This window comes from Ictidomys tridecemlineatus, chromosome 12 (genome assembly GCF_052094955.1).
Source record: "Ictidomys tridecemlineatus isolate mIctTri1 chromosome 12, mIctTri1.hap1, whole genome shotgun sequence".
NCBI classification, from domain to species: domain Eukaryota; kingdom Metazoa; phylum Chordata; class Mammalia; order Rodentia; family Sciuridae; genus Ictidomys; species Ictidomys tridecemlineatus.
Genome location: NC_135488.1, coordinates 93,000,161 through 93,015,017, shown reverse-complemented (window position 1 = coordinate 93,015,017; position 14,857 = coordinate 93,000,161). Strand labels below are relative to the sequence as shown.

Below are 14,857 nucleotides of genomic sequence, written 5' to 3'. Positions count from 1 at the left end.
AGGCTTCTTTTCTTAAAAAAGATGTGAGATTGCAAAGTTTCAGCAGTCCAAGGAGCCAGCCTAGACGGGATGAGCATTTCAAGGCCTCCTCACTTCTCTCTCCCCTTTTCATGTTATCCAGAAAGAAGGAAAAACAGGTGGGAAACACTGCTAAATTCTTTAACTCTACCACTGAAAGACGTTGTGCATTTTTGTGTAGTCATAGGTGATACAGAGTGATACTGCTCATGTTTGAATCCAAAACAGCATATCTGTTGGCATTTCTTGGGTTCAGCAGCCCTGCTGATGCAGCTACCATGGCAAGAAGCTTCCAGCAGGCTCCTGACACTGTGTTGATTGTGGTTGTAGAAGCATGTCTTCATCCTTTAGCTGGGACTTTGTCACTTCAGCAGAATATTTCAAGCTGATTGTGAAGCTGTAAGATAGAGGCTAGAGCTAAGAAAGCTAAACACCACCAAGGCTGATCTAACCCAAGGTATAACCACAGGATAGCAACTGTCTCCCTTGCATATTTTAAAAATTGGCCATAGATGCTGTTGTGAGAAGAAAATCCCAGAACTGTATGAAGCAATGGCAGTCTCATTGGAATGCATCTATAACCTGCTAAGTTAAGTTAGGCTGTTAGGAAATCACATTTGTTTGGCTATGTAGCAACTCAGGTGTTTGTTTTAGAAATAAACTTTTATTATTTTAGTATCATACCTCATGATTTCCTTGGAACAGTCTCCTCTAAGCCTCTGAAAGAATAAGGGGGAGAGAGAAGCATGCTCAATGAAGACTCTTCAGGGGGAATCACAAGTCCTCAGTAACTACTTTACTAATCTCCATTCACGATAGGACTATGCCAGACAGTGTAGTCAGTTGAAAAAAGAAGTACCCATTTCCCAGAGTCAGTAACAGCATTGGTTGGTGTGGCACTGTTAACTGCCCAGAAAAGTGGCCTCCCTTGGGCCATCTTGCTGAGTGTGTGGCAGACAGAACGTATGGGGACTGTGGGTCCAGACCCAATCCCATTCTCATCCTCGCCCGATGCTTCCAAGCTACACATCTTGAGCAAGTGATTAACTCCCGTGAGCCTCAGTTCTCTGAGTTGAAAACATTACTTCGTCCATTGAGCTTTGGAGCTCGAATGGGACTGACTCACAAGAAATGCTTAGTGCCACATCCAGTACACAGCAGGCATTTGGGAAGCAGAAGTAAAGAGTGTTAGTAGATATTGAAGAATAAAAGTTAATGTCATTGTCAGCATAAGCAAACCAGTTGGAGTGATAAGTGTACTAGTGAAAATTAAATGACACAGCCCACTTAATAGCCAAATACAAGCTGATTATTTTTGTTTTGATACTCCCAGTATATTTCTACATTCTTCAGGCTGAGTGCTTAAAATGCTTTTATATGCGTTTTCAATTATTCTGTGCTGTTCCCTCAAAAGACTATAATGATTTTTATTAATTTATTATTTAGAACTTCAAATTGCATAGGCTAGCCCCCAGATATTCTAAAACTTTCCAGCAGAGCTTTCTAAGATTAACCCAAAATTTTCATGAAAGGAGCTGGTGTAGCTAGGGAAGGCATGAACATGTCAGAAATAGGGATGCCGGGTCCAACCACCAATTGAAATTTGGTCTGTATACTTCTGGGCCTCAGTTTAAGTCATTGGCCTTTCAAGGAAACTTTAGTCAAAAGCAAAATTTTTTCTATGAAGCCTTATTAACTAAAATCTGATCTCTATCTGGTCAGGTTACTGCCACCCTGGTGAAGACTAGCCAGGGCTTTTCTAAAATAAGTGTCCTTTACTACTTCCCATGAAAATTCAGTAGAACAGTAAGTGACTCACCCAAGTCCAAGGGACGAATGTGGCTTGGTCTTACACCATGTTTGAAGGAGCAAAATTTGCTATTATGCAGTGTGTCCATTATTGTAATGAAAACTGATTAGATATGGAGAAGCCTTAGAGAGCCACCCCTTGCGAACAACTATGGGGAGCTTTCTTTGTTGCTGTCTCAAAAATGGGGCCCATCATGGATTCGTCATGGTACACCTGGGATCCCTTCCAGCCCTGCTGTAATATGTCCACTGCTAACTGTGGCTCACCCCAAGCCTGATATCAAGACCAGCTCACTTTCACTGGGTCCTAAAAGTTTTAGATGGCCAAAAAGGTTTTCTGGAAAGCCCCAGGACTATTGGAGCCAGCACAAAGATCCTGGCAGTGCAACCAACTAACAGTGGACTGGCATCCATCTCTGTGCTGTGCCCTCCCAGCACCCCCATTTTTTAAACCCAGTAAGATAACTTCCTGACTTCAAACCTGAATTAACTTTGCTACCAAATGAAATTGAAGGCAAGATGCTTCTAATGTAACCAGTGATGAGTAGAGCTTCAATGGAACAGAGATGAATTGGTAAAAATATCTGGAAACTAGGCCTATGGCAGGCTGCCCACTCCCCTACAGGGAAATAGCCTGAGGCCATGTGAGCTCCTGTCACTCAGGGCCTCAGACACACCACCTCTGAGCCTTCATGTCCCCAGCATCTCTGTGTGGCTCCCAGTGTTGTGTTTGTGTAACCATCTTGCTACTTTGAATGTTTAATCCTCATGGAATTTAGAAAAGGAATTATTTTGGTAACAAAATGAGAAACTTTAATTAGACCTAATAGGTGGCCAGAAGTTTTTGGTTGTTGCCTCTGAGGCAATCAGAATAGTTGTTCTCTCTCAAACTGTTTTATAAATATTATTACAGTTATCTCATACTAACTAAATGAGTATTTACATAGACACTGTTATGCTGTAACTCAACACTTGATCTTTGGCACTGCTTGTGTGATTTAGTTTTCCTGCAATCTGTTGATATTCTAAGTGGCTCTGTGTCACCCAGAAAACATGGAACCATACAGGCAGGTTTCGTAGAACCAAGCTCAGTTTAAGCTTTTCCCTGCTGTCTTCTCATTGGTTTGCTTGGCTGAGGCTGGCTGCTAGGGATGCATGTGCATCTGTTTTAGATTTTCATTTTATATACGTTTGACTTGTCAAGAACAACTCATTTCACTGTAAAAGAGATTCACCCTTGAGTCTAGCAGTCCCTGTTATCATTTTCCTTCCTTTTTAGATAGTTTTTAAATGTCCCCTTTATGCAGTTCAGACTACTCCTGATGAAGTTTAAAGGCAGCGTGCTGTTCTTTCATTTGATTGTATCAGAAGCCACTTAGTATTCCCTTATTGTTGGGCACAGACTCTTCCTCTAATGTCTTACTCTTATAAATATATTGTGATTAACACTCCATAAATAGCTTCTTTTAAGCCATTTTTGAGCTACATCACTAAAATTATCAGATCAAAGGGCATAAATATTTTAAAGCTGAATGGAGGGTATAATATACCAGTGTTGCCTGATACTTCACCTCTTCTTCACTTATGTTTTCTTGCCTATAACTTCCAATGACTGACATAAATTTGGCCCTTTACCTTGGTGAACCTCAAATCAGTTCTACCTAGTGACAGCTTCATAGCCGTGTTCACACAGAGAGGCTGAGTTTTTAGGTCAATCACTGCAGCTGTGCTTCGTCCACTGGAATATCTGGAACAGTTTGATAAAGGCCCGACCAGACTCCTGACAAGGTCACCAACTATTTACTTCTTAAAGCAGGAAAATGACTCACGTTGGAATTACCTCTGCCTCTCTTCCCATGCAAGAAAACAGGGTCATCCTTCATGCTTCCCTCCTCCTTCCCATTCACTTCCTGACAGTTAACTTCTCAGAAATAGCTCTCAGACTAACCTTGCCTTTGCATCTCCACCACCTCTAATTTAGGCCCATATCACACCCCCTTGGACAGTATCCCCTTCTGCTTTACCCCACTAAGATTTCTGTGATATCACATTCCTGAGTTCTTTCCTGAAAAACAAAGTAAATAAGCACTGCTCCCCAAACACACACACACACACACACACACACACACACACACACACACACACACACGAATTCTCGGTTGTTATTCAAGACCCTTTACAATTCATTTCCAACCTCATCTCCAGCCATACTCCCCCACACTGTCATCTATTCACTCTGATACTTCTTGCTCTCTATACAGTGCCAAGCTATTGGGCACACCGTCTTTTCCTTAGAATGCCTTCCTTTTAGTTTCTCCAGGTGAAGCCTTCCCAGCTCAGCAAAGTGAGTTGTTTTGCTCTCCACATTGTCCAGTTCTATGTTTAATTGACATTAGCAAAGAGTAGCTGCACTGGGCTTTGGGGAGGAAAGCCCACCCAGGCCTGGCCCTACCACTCTGTGCAGCCCTCTGGCTCAGGGTCACCCCTTCCTTAGCATTAATGACAGAAGTTTGTGAAGTTTGTTAAATGTATGAATGCCTTTATCATGTTTAGTTCATAATTATTATTTTCAGTATCTTAATCTAATTTTAAAAAATAATTTTTGGGCTGGGGAGATAGCTCAGTTGGTAGCTTGCTTGTTTAGCATGCACAAGGCCCTGGGTTCAATCCCCAGCACCACCCAAAAAAAAAAAAAAGTAAAACATAATTTTGACCTCAAATATTAGAAGCATTTATTAAATATCTTTAAGAGGTAATGAGTGTCTTTGCCAAAAAATACAGACCAGTGCTTGTCTTGAGTTGGATATCTTTTTACTGAATCTTCAGCTTTTCTGTGTTTGCACCTCATTCCTTTCTTCCTCCTCTCCAGGAAGGGCACTGGCAAGATGTCTCAAAAGAACAGCGCAGAGAAAGTGGTGGACAAGGGAGGGGCAAGAGCTTGGCCTTCTCTTGGTTCCAGCTTCCTCTCACAGTAATATACTTACTCAAATTTCATCCAGCCATGTCAGTCCACCATATGAGCTCTTCCAAGGTTTTTAGGAAATACAGTCAGTAATACTGCTGCGTAAAGGATGAAAGGAGTCATCATGATAAATTGTCTGCATAGTTAGATCTAGGTCTGATGGCCAAACTAGTGTGCTCAGTGAAATGTTGACTGGAGGTGGGACTGCTGTTTGAACTGGGCTCACAGAACGCCTCTGCTTAGCCAATTTGATGTATATGTTTTGGGTGTCTTAATGAAGTCACCTCCTTAAAGAAATTCATATTAGAGATAAACTTTATATGTATCATGTATTTATATGTATTATGGGTTGGTTTGAAAGCCTCCAGATGAGTTTTTTAACCTAACAGGCAGTACACTAGAACAATTTTTGTGTAGTGTTGACAAATATAGTGGAGTGCTATATTTTGATAGATACTGAAAAATGGATTTCCGATTACAGCTGTCACTTCCCATACTTACTCAGTGTCTCCTATTAAAACTTATGTAGCAGAACGAGAGAAGCAGTAGAGACATGTTTAGGAAAAGAGAAATGCAGTTTAACATTTGGAGCAGGTTTCCTACTGTGCTCATTCTGGGTTCTGTCCTTCTTGTGTGCTCAGTGAACATTGTCCCTGTAAGAGATTCTCACGTGGCTTCCAGGAAGAACACTGAGCCCTGGGGACCACTTCATTCCTAAGGAAGCTTTTTCTTGCACATTCCTATATAGTTTTCATTGGCTCATGACCAGGGTTGGGTGAGTCAGCTACCTTTAGAATCCGAGCACGGAAGTTCCCCAGGTTGATAGGCGTCATCCAGGTACTGTCCTGACATGCCAACAAGTACCTCTTGCGTTTCTCCTTGGATTTGCCCATCGCATCCTTGCTGGTTTCTTGGGCTCCCTCAGAGCCACAGAGGACTGTGTTGTGAAATGCCATCACTAGTAAACAACTTAATAAGAAAAAGGAACTTTCAAGGAAAAGTATGACAGAGGGCAGAAATGATGATGGCAAGGGAGAGTGGGGAAAAAAGAACAGAACGTGTAAGCTGTAAATTCCTATACTGTGCCTAAAAATAACACCTTAAAAATATTTTGTTCTCAAGACCAATAGTTTGCTGAGGGGGAAAGAAAATGGGTTGAAATGGGATAAGACTGTTTCTAAAATGGAAGTTTTTGTAATATATGATTAGTAGCAACGCTTTATAAAGGATGAAAGGAATCATTATGATGAATTATGCATAATAAACTATAGTTTCAGTGGCCAAAATGAGTGAGAGAACTCTCTGCAGCATCCCTGAAAACATGTTTTTTTCAGTACTAATTCCCTCCGAAGGGTCACAGAGGAAGCCCACCAGCTACCTCTGATGATGCTATTACCATTTCTTCCATTACCCACATTATTTACAAAAAAAGACAATGGAAAGTAGGCATTTCTTGAATCCCTCTATGTAAATATACTCAGCTGGATCTTTTCTCTCTTCCTGCATCTCTTGCTAAATGACAGTCTAATGACACTTCCCCAGTGGGTATTACACAGTTACCACCCTCTGTTTGCCTGAGTGGCCCTCATTTGTGTTCAGACCACAAGATAAGGGTTCTGAAGGTCCTCCTTCAGGAGAATGGCAACAAGGAACTAGGGAAACAAAGAGTTCACAAATTCTGGAAAACTTAAAGCACAATGTGATTATACAAATGTAATAGGTAAGGTACTGTGTGTATCACATCAGGCGACTCTACCACATGTGTTCTTTTCTCTAGAGGACACAATTCCGAAGAAGGTGGTGTGTCACTTCAGCGGGAAGGCCTATGCTGATGAAGAGCGATGGGACATTGACAGCTGCACACACTGCTACTGTCTGCAGGGCCAGACCCTCTGCTCGACCGTCAGCTGCCCACCTCTGCCCTGTGTTGAGCCCATCAACGTGGAGGGAAGTTGCTGCCCAATGTGTCCAGGTATCTGAGCTGCTGTCCTTCCATCATCCGGCTGTCATTCTCATTTAAGATGAAACTCAGTCAGATCCAGAACCTGCTCACCCATTCACAAATTCACAGGCTTAAAGTCCTGTACCTGCCCAGCTTAGGACCCTGGGCTAACCTAGAAAACCATGACCATCCATCTAGGTGAGGGTGATTCTTTAATTTTTGGTGCGTATAGCCAATATGGATGTGACCAGCCTATTAATGATGCCCACCCTAGCAGAATAGCACAGGTTTAGCACAGTGCTGGACCAACCTAGTGAAAAGGATCCCGAGATCAGATGCAGGGGTACATGCTTAAGAGCTGTAGTGGCGTAACTACGTATCAGAACCCTAATGTACGCCTTGCATTTACACAGTACAGTCCTTGCCATTCTTTTTTCAGTCCATCACATCCAGCCATTGCCCCACTATCACACACAGCCTCTCCTTAGCCTCAGCTGGACTTCTCATCTCTCCCTTGTGGAATGTAGCCAGTGAGCACACCCCAGCTGGCTGCGGACCCATGCCTGCACCTCTTCCCACAGCCCACTCTTCATGTCAGCTGCGTCATTCAATCTCTTACTTTCAGACCTAAGTCCCCCACAGCTGCCTAGATCCTCCCCCAGGCCTTCTCCTAGTTTCTATGTCTGAGTCTCTTGCCAAAACAGCTCCTTTATCCCCTGCCCCTAATCCCAGAAACACAGGACCCAAGCGCTCACCAGGACAGCCTCTGGGCAGTGTTCCCAATCTGATCCCCTAAACAGAGAGACTTCCCAGGCAGCATGGACCACACATACTGATGGAAGGGCTCACTCTAAGATCCCATTGAAGACCAAAGCCAGTCAAGACCTTTCCACTTTTACCTCAGTTCCCTGGTTTTCTTGCAGCATTATGTTAGAGAATCATGCTCTATTCAGTGCAGTAAGCCGGGACTCAGGCCAATTTAGAAGCACATCTATACTGTGCAATTGTAAAACTGGGCAGTTCCGTAAACCCACAGTGTTTAATCAAGCTGTGCACATGTCGGCCTTTTGTTTAGGTGTTTGCAGACGAGCTGCATTTGAAAATGTCTATTTATTCCCTAAAAAGGACAATGTTAAATGCACAATTAGTTCTCACTTCTCATCTTACTTAGCTAATAGTGGCACTGGATTTAGCTGTTGGCTCTTTTCTGCCTGAAACACTTTCTCCAATTGGCTTCCAGGTCAACTCTCTCGGTCTCCTTCTTTTTTCTCAGTGCTCTTCTGTTTCCTTTGCCAATCCCTCCTCACCTGCCCAGTCTCCCAAAGTTAGAACAAAAGCACTAGTTTGTCATAATCATCTTGACAAGAGCAGTTTCCTATATCAAGAAAGAAAAGCAGGGTGAGTTAAGAAACAATGGTTATGTGACTGACACAGACTACCAGTGCAAAGCTCATAGGTAAGATTTGACCGTTAAGCAGAGGCACCTCGGAGAGCTTCACTGAGAAAGAAATTGATCTAGACTTTGAAGGACAAGTTGACTCTCTTCCTTGGAGTGGAGAGATAATCTGACCAAGGATCCTGAGACTGGCAAGGTCAAGGCAAATGCTCCTGGGAGAGTAAGTTCCAGTAGCTAGAGTAAGGAAGGAAAACATGAACATTGGCCAAGATTTTTAGGGCCTTGATTATCAAATGAAGTGCATAAACCTTGCCCTTTGCAGGAGTGGTGGGGAGGCTCATTTTTGAGCTGATAAATGACTTGAATGACAAAGGTGTTTGGGGGAGACCAATGTGCAGGAGGGACTATAACATACAGAGGCCAGAACAGCCATGACTCACACTGCAGATGTTCCAGAGGTGGGATGATAAGGACCAAGTTAAGGTGGTGGTATAGGATTGGAGGGAAAGATTTGTCCTCCTTATTCTGTGAGTTAGTAGTGAGTGCAGATGTTGCCACCCTGCCTGTTCATCTCTCAGAGTTTTCAGTGACTTCTGAGTTGGGATTTACTATTGGGTTGACATTTAATTTCTGTTGATTAATTCTCCTTTCTGCTCTATTACTGGTAAGTCACTTCTCCATTTTATCTCTAAGCAAATTTTACAGTCAGACTTTTGCCACCTTGTATTTCCTGAAGGTGGCCTGTATTCCAGTCCCATTCTCTGGTTGCCTCACTGTCTGACCTTCAGAGCCCTTCAGAGTTTCAGCTTCCACCTTATGTCTGGATAGCGCACGCACCTCCCAGAAATGCTGTGAGGACAAACAAAACGGTGGTAACAGGGGCGCCGCCTGACCCACCGAGCAAACAGCTCTGTCCTCGGACACAACACCACAGTCTGAATAATTCCCCTTTTCTGTTCTGCCATCTCAGGATGAGTATAAAACCCATGAGCTGGTTAGGTGGTTAGTCCTCTGTCCATTTTCCACAAGAAACCAGGCTCAGGGAAGCCTGGTGAACTGTGCAAAGTCTTGCCGCCAGTCAGCAGAAGAGCAAAGACTCGAGGTCCTAAGTTACCTCAGGTGCCACCTCTCAGCAGAGTGCTGCCCACAGCTGGTGAGCTTCAGGCACCTGCCCATATTCCAGAAAAGGGCATTTTAATAGGAAGGTGACCCCACAACTGACCAGATGCCTTTGAAATTAAAATAAAATAATTAAGTTTTTAGAGACAGTACTTCGAGACATTAAGTTGTCATGGGTTCCTCTAAAGTTCAGATCAGATATGACAGCAGAAGGAATTAATTGTGGCCTGGGCCTGTGCTCTCTGTGGCCTGGCTGAAGGTAGATCAGTATCAGTCTTCTGACTGTGTCCATCTGCAGTATGAGCAGACGAAGGGGGTTCCTTAGTGAATGCCAGAAGAGTGTATTTTGGAGTCTGGGGTTGAATGCAGTCTTCAGTCATGGAAGGTCAGGCCTGGAACAAAGAGCATCTCCTTTCTATCTCTTCAAGCAACCTTTTGCTCATAGATTTATTCTTTTTGGCAAAACTGCTCAGAGGCAGCATCCTTCCTAAGTTCAAATTAAAGAGGGGTCCTCTCCCCTTGGACTTGAGGGCTCTGAACTGGAGTTGTATTTTGTGGGGAAGGAGCCATCATGGTAGATTTTCAGCAGAGTGGAACTGAGTGTAGTGGCACCAGCTGATAGGCAGGCCATGAGCTGTTAGATGGTGAGCCGCATCTCTCAGGCAGTGGTCATCCCGAGAGCCTCTTGAGGCCAAGACTGCTCTTGCCCTGGCCTGCTGCATGGGAAGCACTAAGGAAGCGCTTGTTGAACAAACGGGGATATAATTAATCCTGAAGAAGGCATCCTGCTTCATCTTAGACCCTATGACTTTCCCTGAGGTTGCCAGGGAGAGCCTTCCTACGTGCCGTGGGAAGAGAGCTCACCTGTTATCAGAGGTGTTTCACCTGAGATCTGCCCATAAGCAAGTACATACCAGGCCTAAGAATTTCAAAGCTGCCTCTCCACTGCTCCCACCCAGGAAAATGCCTGAGGTGGAACTGAGTTGACCCTAGCTCTGGGGCCTCTGTGGCTTCACTCCCTTACTGCTGACATTCACAGGTGTGATGGAGTAGATCACACGTCTGCCTTTCATGCTGAGGCCTCAGAGGCTAGATGGTGCTCACCTTCTTGTAAGAGGAAAGCCCCACCCTGGGTGGGGCAGGGCAGGGACTGACAGGTGCTGCAGACTGGAAGATGCTACTGAATATTTTTCTTCCCAGATTCATAAAGGAAGTTCACACTGATCATCCTACTACAAACACACCTCCAAGAACCACGTGGTCCAGATCTGAGAAAGCAGAGTTTATAAGTTCTTGGGGTGATTCTGATATGATATATAAATTTTGAGAATTGTTCTTTTGTATTCAGTCCCCTGCTCCTGCAAACGATAATATTTTCAGTAAATTCAGTTTTTCATTCTGGAGTTTGCAGGAACCCACTGAACTTTTGGAAACTATACTTCCTAAAGGCTTTATATAAAGTTAAGAAGGCAGAAGACTAAGGGACTGAGACCAAAGAGACCTTATTTTGGGAGGGAAACTTGGGCTTTGGAATCACAGAATTACATTGGAGTCCCAGCTCTGCCAGTGCTCGGGGCATGATCTTGAGCACTTTCCTCAGCCTCTCTGAGTTTAATTCCCCAGCCAGGTGCTCAGTTAACATGTAGCAGAAGCTCAACAAGTTCCCTCCTCTCCATCACTTCCTCTTCTTCAAACTCATCTGAAGGCTTTTGTTGAAAGCTTGGTGACTTTGGGATAGAAAATGATCACTTAATCCTGTTTTAACTTCTTCTGCATATCTTATTTTGGTGTTTAGGCCACAATCAGTATTTAGGATTATAAATGTTGAATAACCCCTTTTATAACCCATTTATAAAAACCACTTAGTGATTCAGTGTGATATGGCCAGGAGAAAGTGTGTGAATGATGCAGATTTTTACTGTCACGTCTTGAAAGCGTTCTTGAGAATCATTTCTTTTTTTAAAAAAAATGTTAAGCTAGCTGTCAGCCCAATGAAATGTAGATATAAAAATGTATGTGTAGTTGCTGAGGAAAGCTCTGCATTTTCTCTCAGGTCCCTTGATATTGGGGATAAAGAATGTTTTTCTAGACAGTTTTGTTTCATATTGCAGTATTTTTGTTGATCAAAGTGCCTATGCAATCAAACGAGATAACTGAGAATATAGTTACTGAAGACCAATTTCCAATCCAAACAGTTCCACCGGTAGCATCTGAGACAACTCAGGGACTCATAAGGTCTGCCTACACCCACTCCCCTCAGGGAAAAAGGTAGAAGGAAAATGGCTGAAGAGTGGGTGATGCTTTAACTTTCTCAAATTCTGCTGACATTTTATCTAAGTGATTGAGTATTCATGGATGAAAGAGCATGAATACTGTGGCATCTTTGTCAGATTACACAGAACTAGAACCAACATCATTTGGCACAAAGAAACCGGATGGGGTAGAAACTCTGTTCTTTTAAATGTTGTAAGAAATATTTCCCACCCACTGCAAAGGGAGTGACTCTCTATCATTAATGATGTAAATACAGATACTGTATATTTCATGTCCCAGGAAATACATTATTGAATTAAATGCTCTATTTGGATTGAGGATATAGAAGCCAATAGTAAGGCAGCTTCTCTATCATCTCTTATGAAAATGCTTTTCTTTCTTTTAGAAATGTATGTCCCCGAACCAACCAATATTCCCATCGAGAAGAAAAATTATCATGGAGAGACTGACCTGGAGGTTCCTATGTGGCCCACACCTAGCGAAAATGACATCATCCATCCCCCTATGGGTAAGTATCAGTCGCTTGAGATCTGCCTGGCTTCTATATAGTCTACTTTATTTTTTCTAATGTTTAAAAATTTTCCATCAGTACTTTTTAGATGGTTTGCCCAAGTTCAAACAACTACTCTAGAGAAGACCTATTTGGCTAAAAAATATTAAACACTAAACGTTGATAAAATAAGTCAGCAGGTAATTGCCTCCTTCCTGGCCCTATATGCTCAGAGATTTGGTGATAATGGAAAGAATTCAGTATGAAATTTCTAAGCCATCTTTCAAAATTATATGCATGAATAAACTTAGTAAGCAGAGTAATAATGAATTATTCACTGTCCCTGTGGATTCTGTACTAAGCATTTGTGCATTAGGTTACTTTCTCTTTCTGGGTATTTTCATTCCATGAGGGTTCAATATTGCAATGTGTTAACTTTTTCCCAGGGTTGATTCCATGTCTTTTTTATTCTGTCCTTTTAATTGTGCATAATAACGATGTTAGTTTGTTTCTCAGTAGCTAAGTGGTCAGATATGGCCAAGTTCTGCCACTATTACCTTTTCTAAAAAGGAGACTAGTGTAAATTTGCTCAGAGCTATGCTCAATACTGCCTCCTGTCAATTCCAAACACATTTTCAAAATTGCTGTACAATTGTCACAATATTTCTTTTGGAAGAAGCAGAAGTCATTGCTTGAGAGATTAATGGTCTGTTACTGTAGATATTCTAAATGTTGTGCTTGGATCAGACCAGATGACCAGAGAGCCAAATTCCTAGACCCAGTGTTTTGGCTTTGTATGTGTTTGCTCTAACTGAATGTGCTTTAGCATCATGCTTACATTCATTCAGTCAGCAACTACCATGCCTGCTGTGTGCCCCTCACTGTTCTAGATGCTGGGCTTTGGTCATAAGAATGCATTCCTTAATGCCGTCTGTTCAGGACCTACACATTACATAATATCCCTGCTAAAGTCCCTGAAGAGAGATGTCTCTATGTGTCAGTAGCAAGAAAGTATGTTTCTCTTAGGCAACTGATTTGTTTTAATCTGAATGACACTGTGAATCTTATTTCCTATTTTTGCTTTGGCTGATAGGAAGCTCAAAGCCAACTTTCATACCTTGCTTTTAGCATCAAAACAGAACTGGAGGCCTCAATATTATATAGACCTCAATTACAGTTTCATTTTCCTCTCACCAATATTTTCCTTAATTTACTTTCTAATCTTGCATGACACACATTCCTGAAACCATACCATGTATCATTTGGAATATAGGAAGGTCAAGATTCACTACTTTATTCATTTTGTATTTGCAGCCTGAATCACTGTTATCTTTGGCATTTTTCTGGATGCTGATAAATGTTTTCCTTTTTTCCCTTCCTATATCACCATCTGCATTGGCTAAAATGAATAGAAACATTCTCTTCCCATTCCTTCCCACCTGCAGAGTACATACAGAGGCACATTAACAAAAATCTTAAGTTTTAAACCATAGAAAGTCTTACTATCACAAAGCTGTGTTACTTCTTGAACTGAGTTCCCAGAACAGTTTAAGAGTAATTCCTTTTGATTATATGCATCCTTTATCTTTCACTGAACAGTCTTTGATACATTTAGAAAACCTGACTAGAATGGCTTATTTGAAACAAAAGAAAAAAGTAACTTCATGGAGAGCCTTTTAACCTTATCTCTGTCAGCAACTCATTATAAGAATGATATTTTAAAAGAACCAAAAGATCTTCATAAGAGCAAAATTACATGTTGTCCCCTGTGTAGTGTTACTTATTGAAGGCAGGAAAATATAGACATCATGAGATTTCCAAAAAGTTTATGAAAAGGTATTTGTGATAATCAAAATATTTTAATATTATTGCAAAATATTTTCAGATTAGTCGAATTTTAGTCACATTTTGAAATCTTCCTAGAATTTTATTATTTTCCTTATTCCTAGAGCCAATATCATCTTGCCCAAACATTAACATTCTCACCCATTTTAATCCATCTACTAAGAGTTCTTTGTATATCAACATTAGACCTGAATGGTGTTTTTCGCCTGAAAGTACTGGAAAGCTATATAACCAAGTTGCTCATGTCTATTTGTAATATAACTGAAATAATCCTTTAAAATTCTGGTTTAAGTAATACTTGTAATTTTTTTCCCCCTAGATATGGGTCACCTCCAGGTAGATTACAGAAATAATAACAGGCTACACCCAACCGAAGATTCTTCACTGGACTCCATTGTCTCAGTTGTGGTTCCCATAATAATATGCCTCTCCATATTAATAGCATTCCTATTCATCAATCAGAAGAAACAGTGGATTCCGCTGCTTTGCTGGTATCGAACACCAACTAAGGTACTGTCCTGAAAAAGTCTCTCAAATGATAAAAATAGGAAAGCTTTAAAATTGCTTAATACTATTTATATCAGCCAATGAAATTTTTACTTTGATATTCATAACCTCAAATGCACATGGAGCTGCAGCAATTGAATATACAGTACTTGCCTAGGGCTGGATTGATCACTGAGTGAATTATCCATCATTCAGGCATTGGTAAATCCTGACCACTCATGGACCCAATTTCCTGAGTGTACTTGAAAGTTTTCAAATGAACAAAAACCTCTGGATTGACTCCTGATTCATTGTATATATTAGAAATCAAAACTTGATCATCTGGTATTTCTCAATCATATATTAACTTAGAAATGGGAGAGGAAAGAAAACACAAAGGGAGGGACATAATACTCAGGAGAGGGCAAAGAGAGAGCTGAAGGATAATGAGGATATACAGAAGTCCAAAGGCAAGCACAAAGGGACGGGTAGCACAAGATGAAGAATGTGTGAGGC

At 41.7% G+C, this 14,857-nt stretch overlaps 2 protein-coding genes across 7 annotated transcripts in view; one reads left to right on the top strand and one right to left on the bottom strand.

The window, feature by feature from the left end:
* Positions 1-14,857, top strand: part of Crim1 (cysteine rich transmembrane BMP regulator 1) — a 180,212-nt gene that overhangs the window by 162,058 nt on the left and 3,297 nt on the right. For all 6 annotated transcript variants that reach the window (XM_040271150.2, XM_021734081.3, XM_021734082.3 and 3 more), the window contains 3 exons: positions 6,567-6,761; positions 11,906-12,028; positions 14,175-14,365. In XM_040271150.2, the coding sequence (XP_040127084.1) occupies positions 6,567-6,761; positions 11,906-12,028; positions 14,175-14,365 (509 nt within the window). The remainder of the gene's footprint in view (positions 1-6,566; positions 6,762-11,905; positions 12,029-14,174; positions 14,366-14,857) is intronic.
* Fez2 (fasciculation and elongation protein zeta 2) overlaps positions 663-14,857 on the bottom strand; it is a 64,940-nt gene continuing 50,745 nt past the window's right edge. The window contains exon 9 of the mRNA XM_078029394.1: positions 663-5,776. Coding sequence (XP_077885520.1) covers positions 5,760-5,776 — 17 coding nt within the window. The 3' untranslated portion in view covers positions 663-5,759. The remainder of the gene's footprint in view (positions 5,777-14,857) is intronic.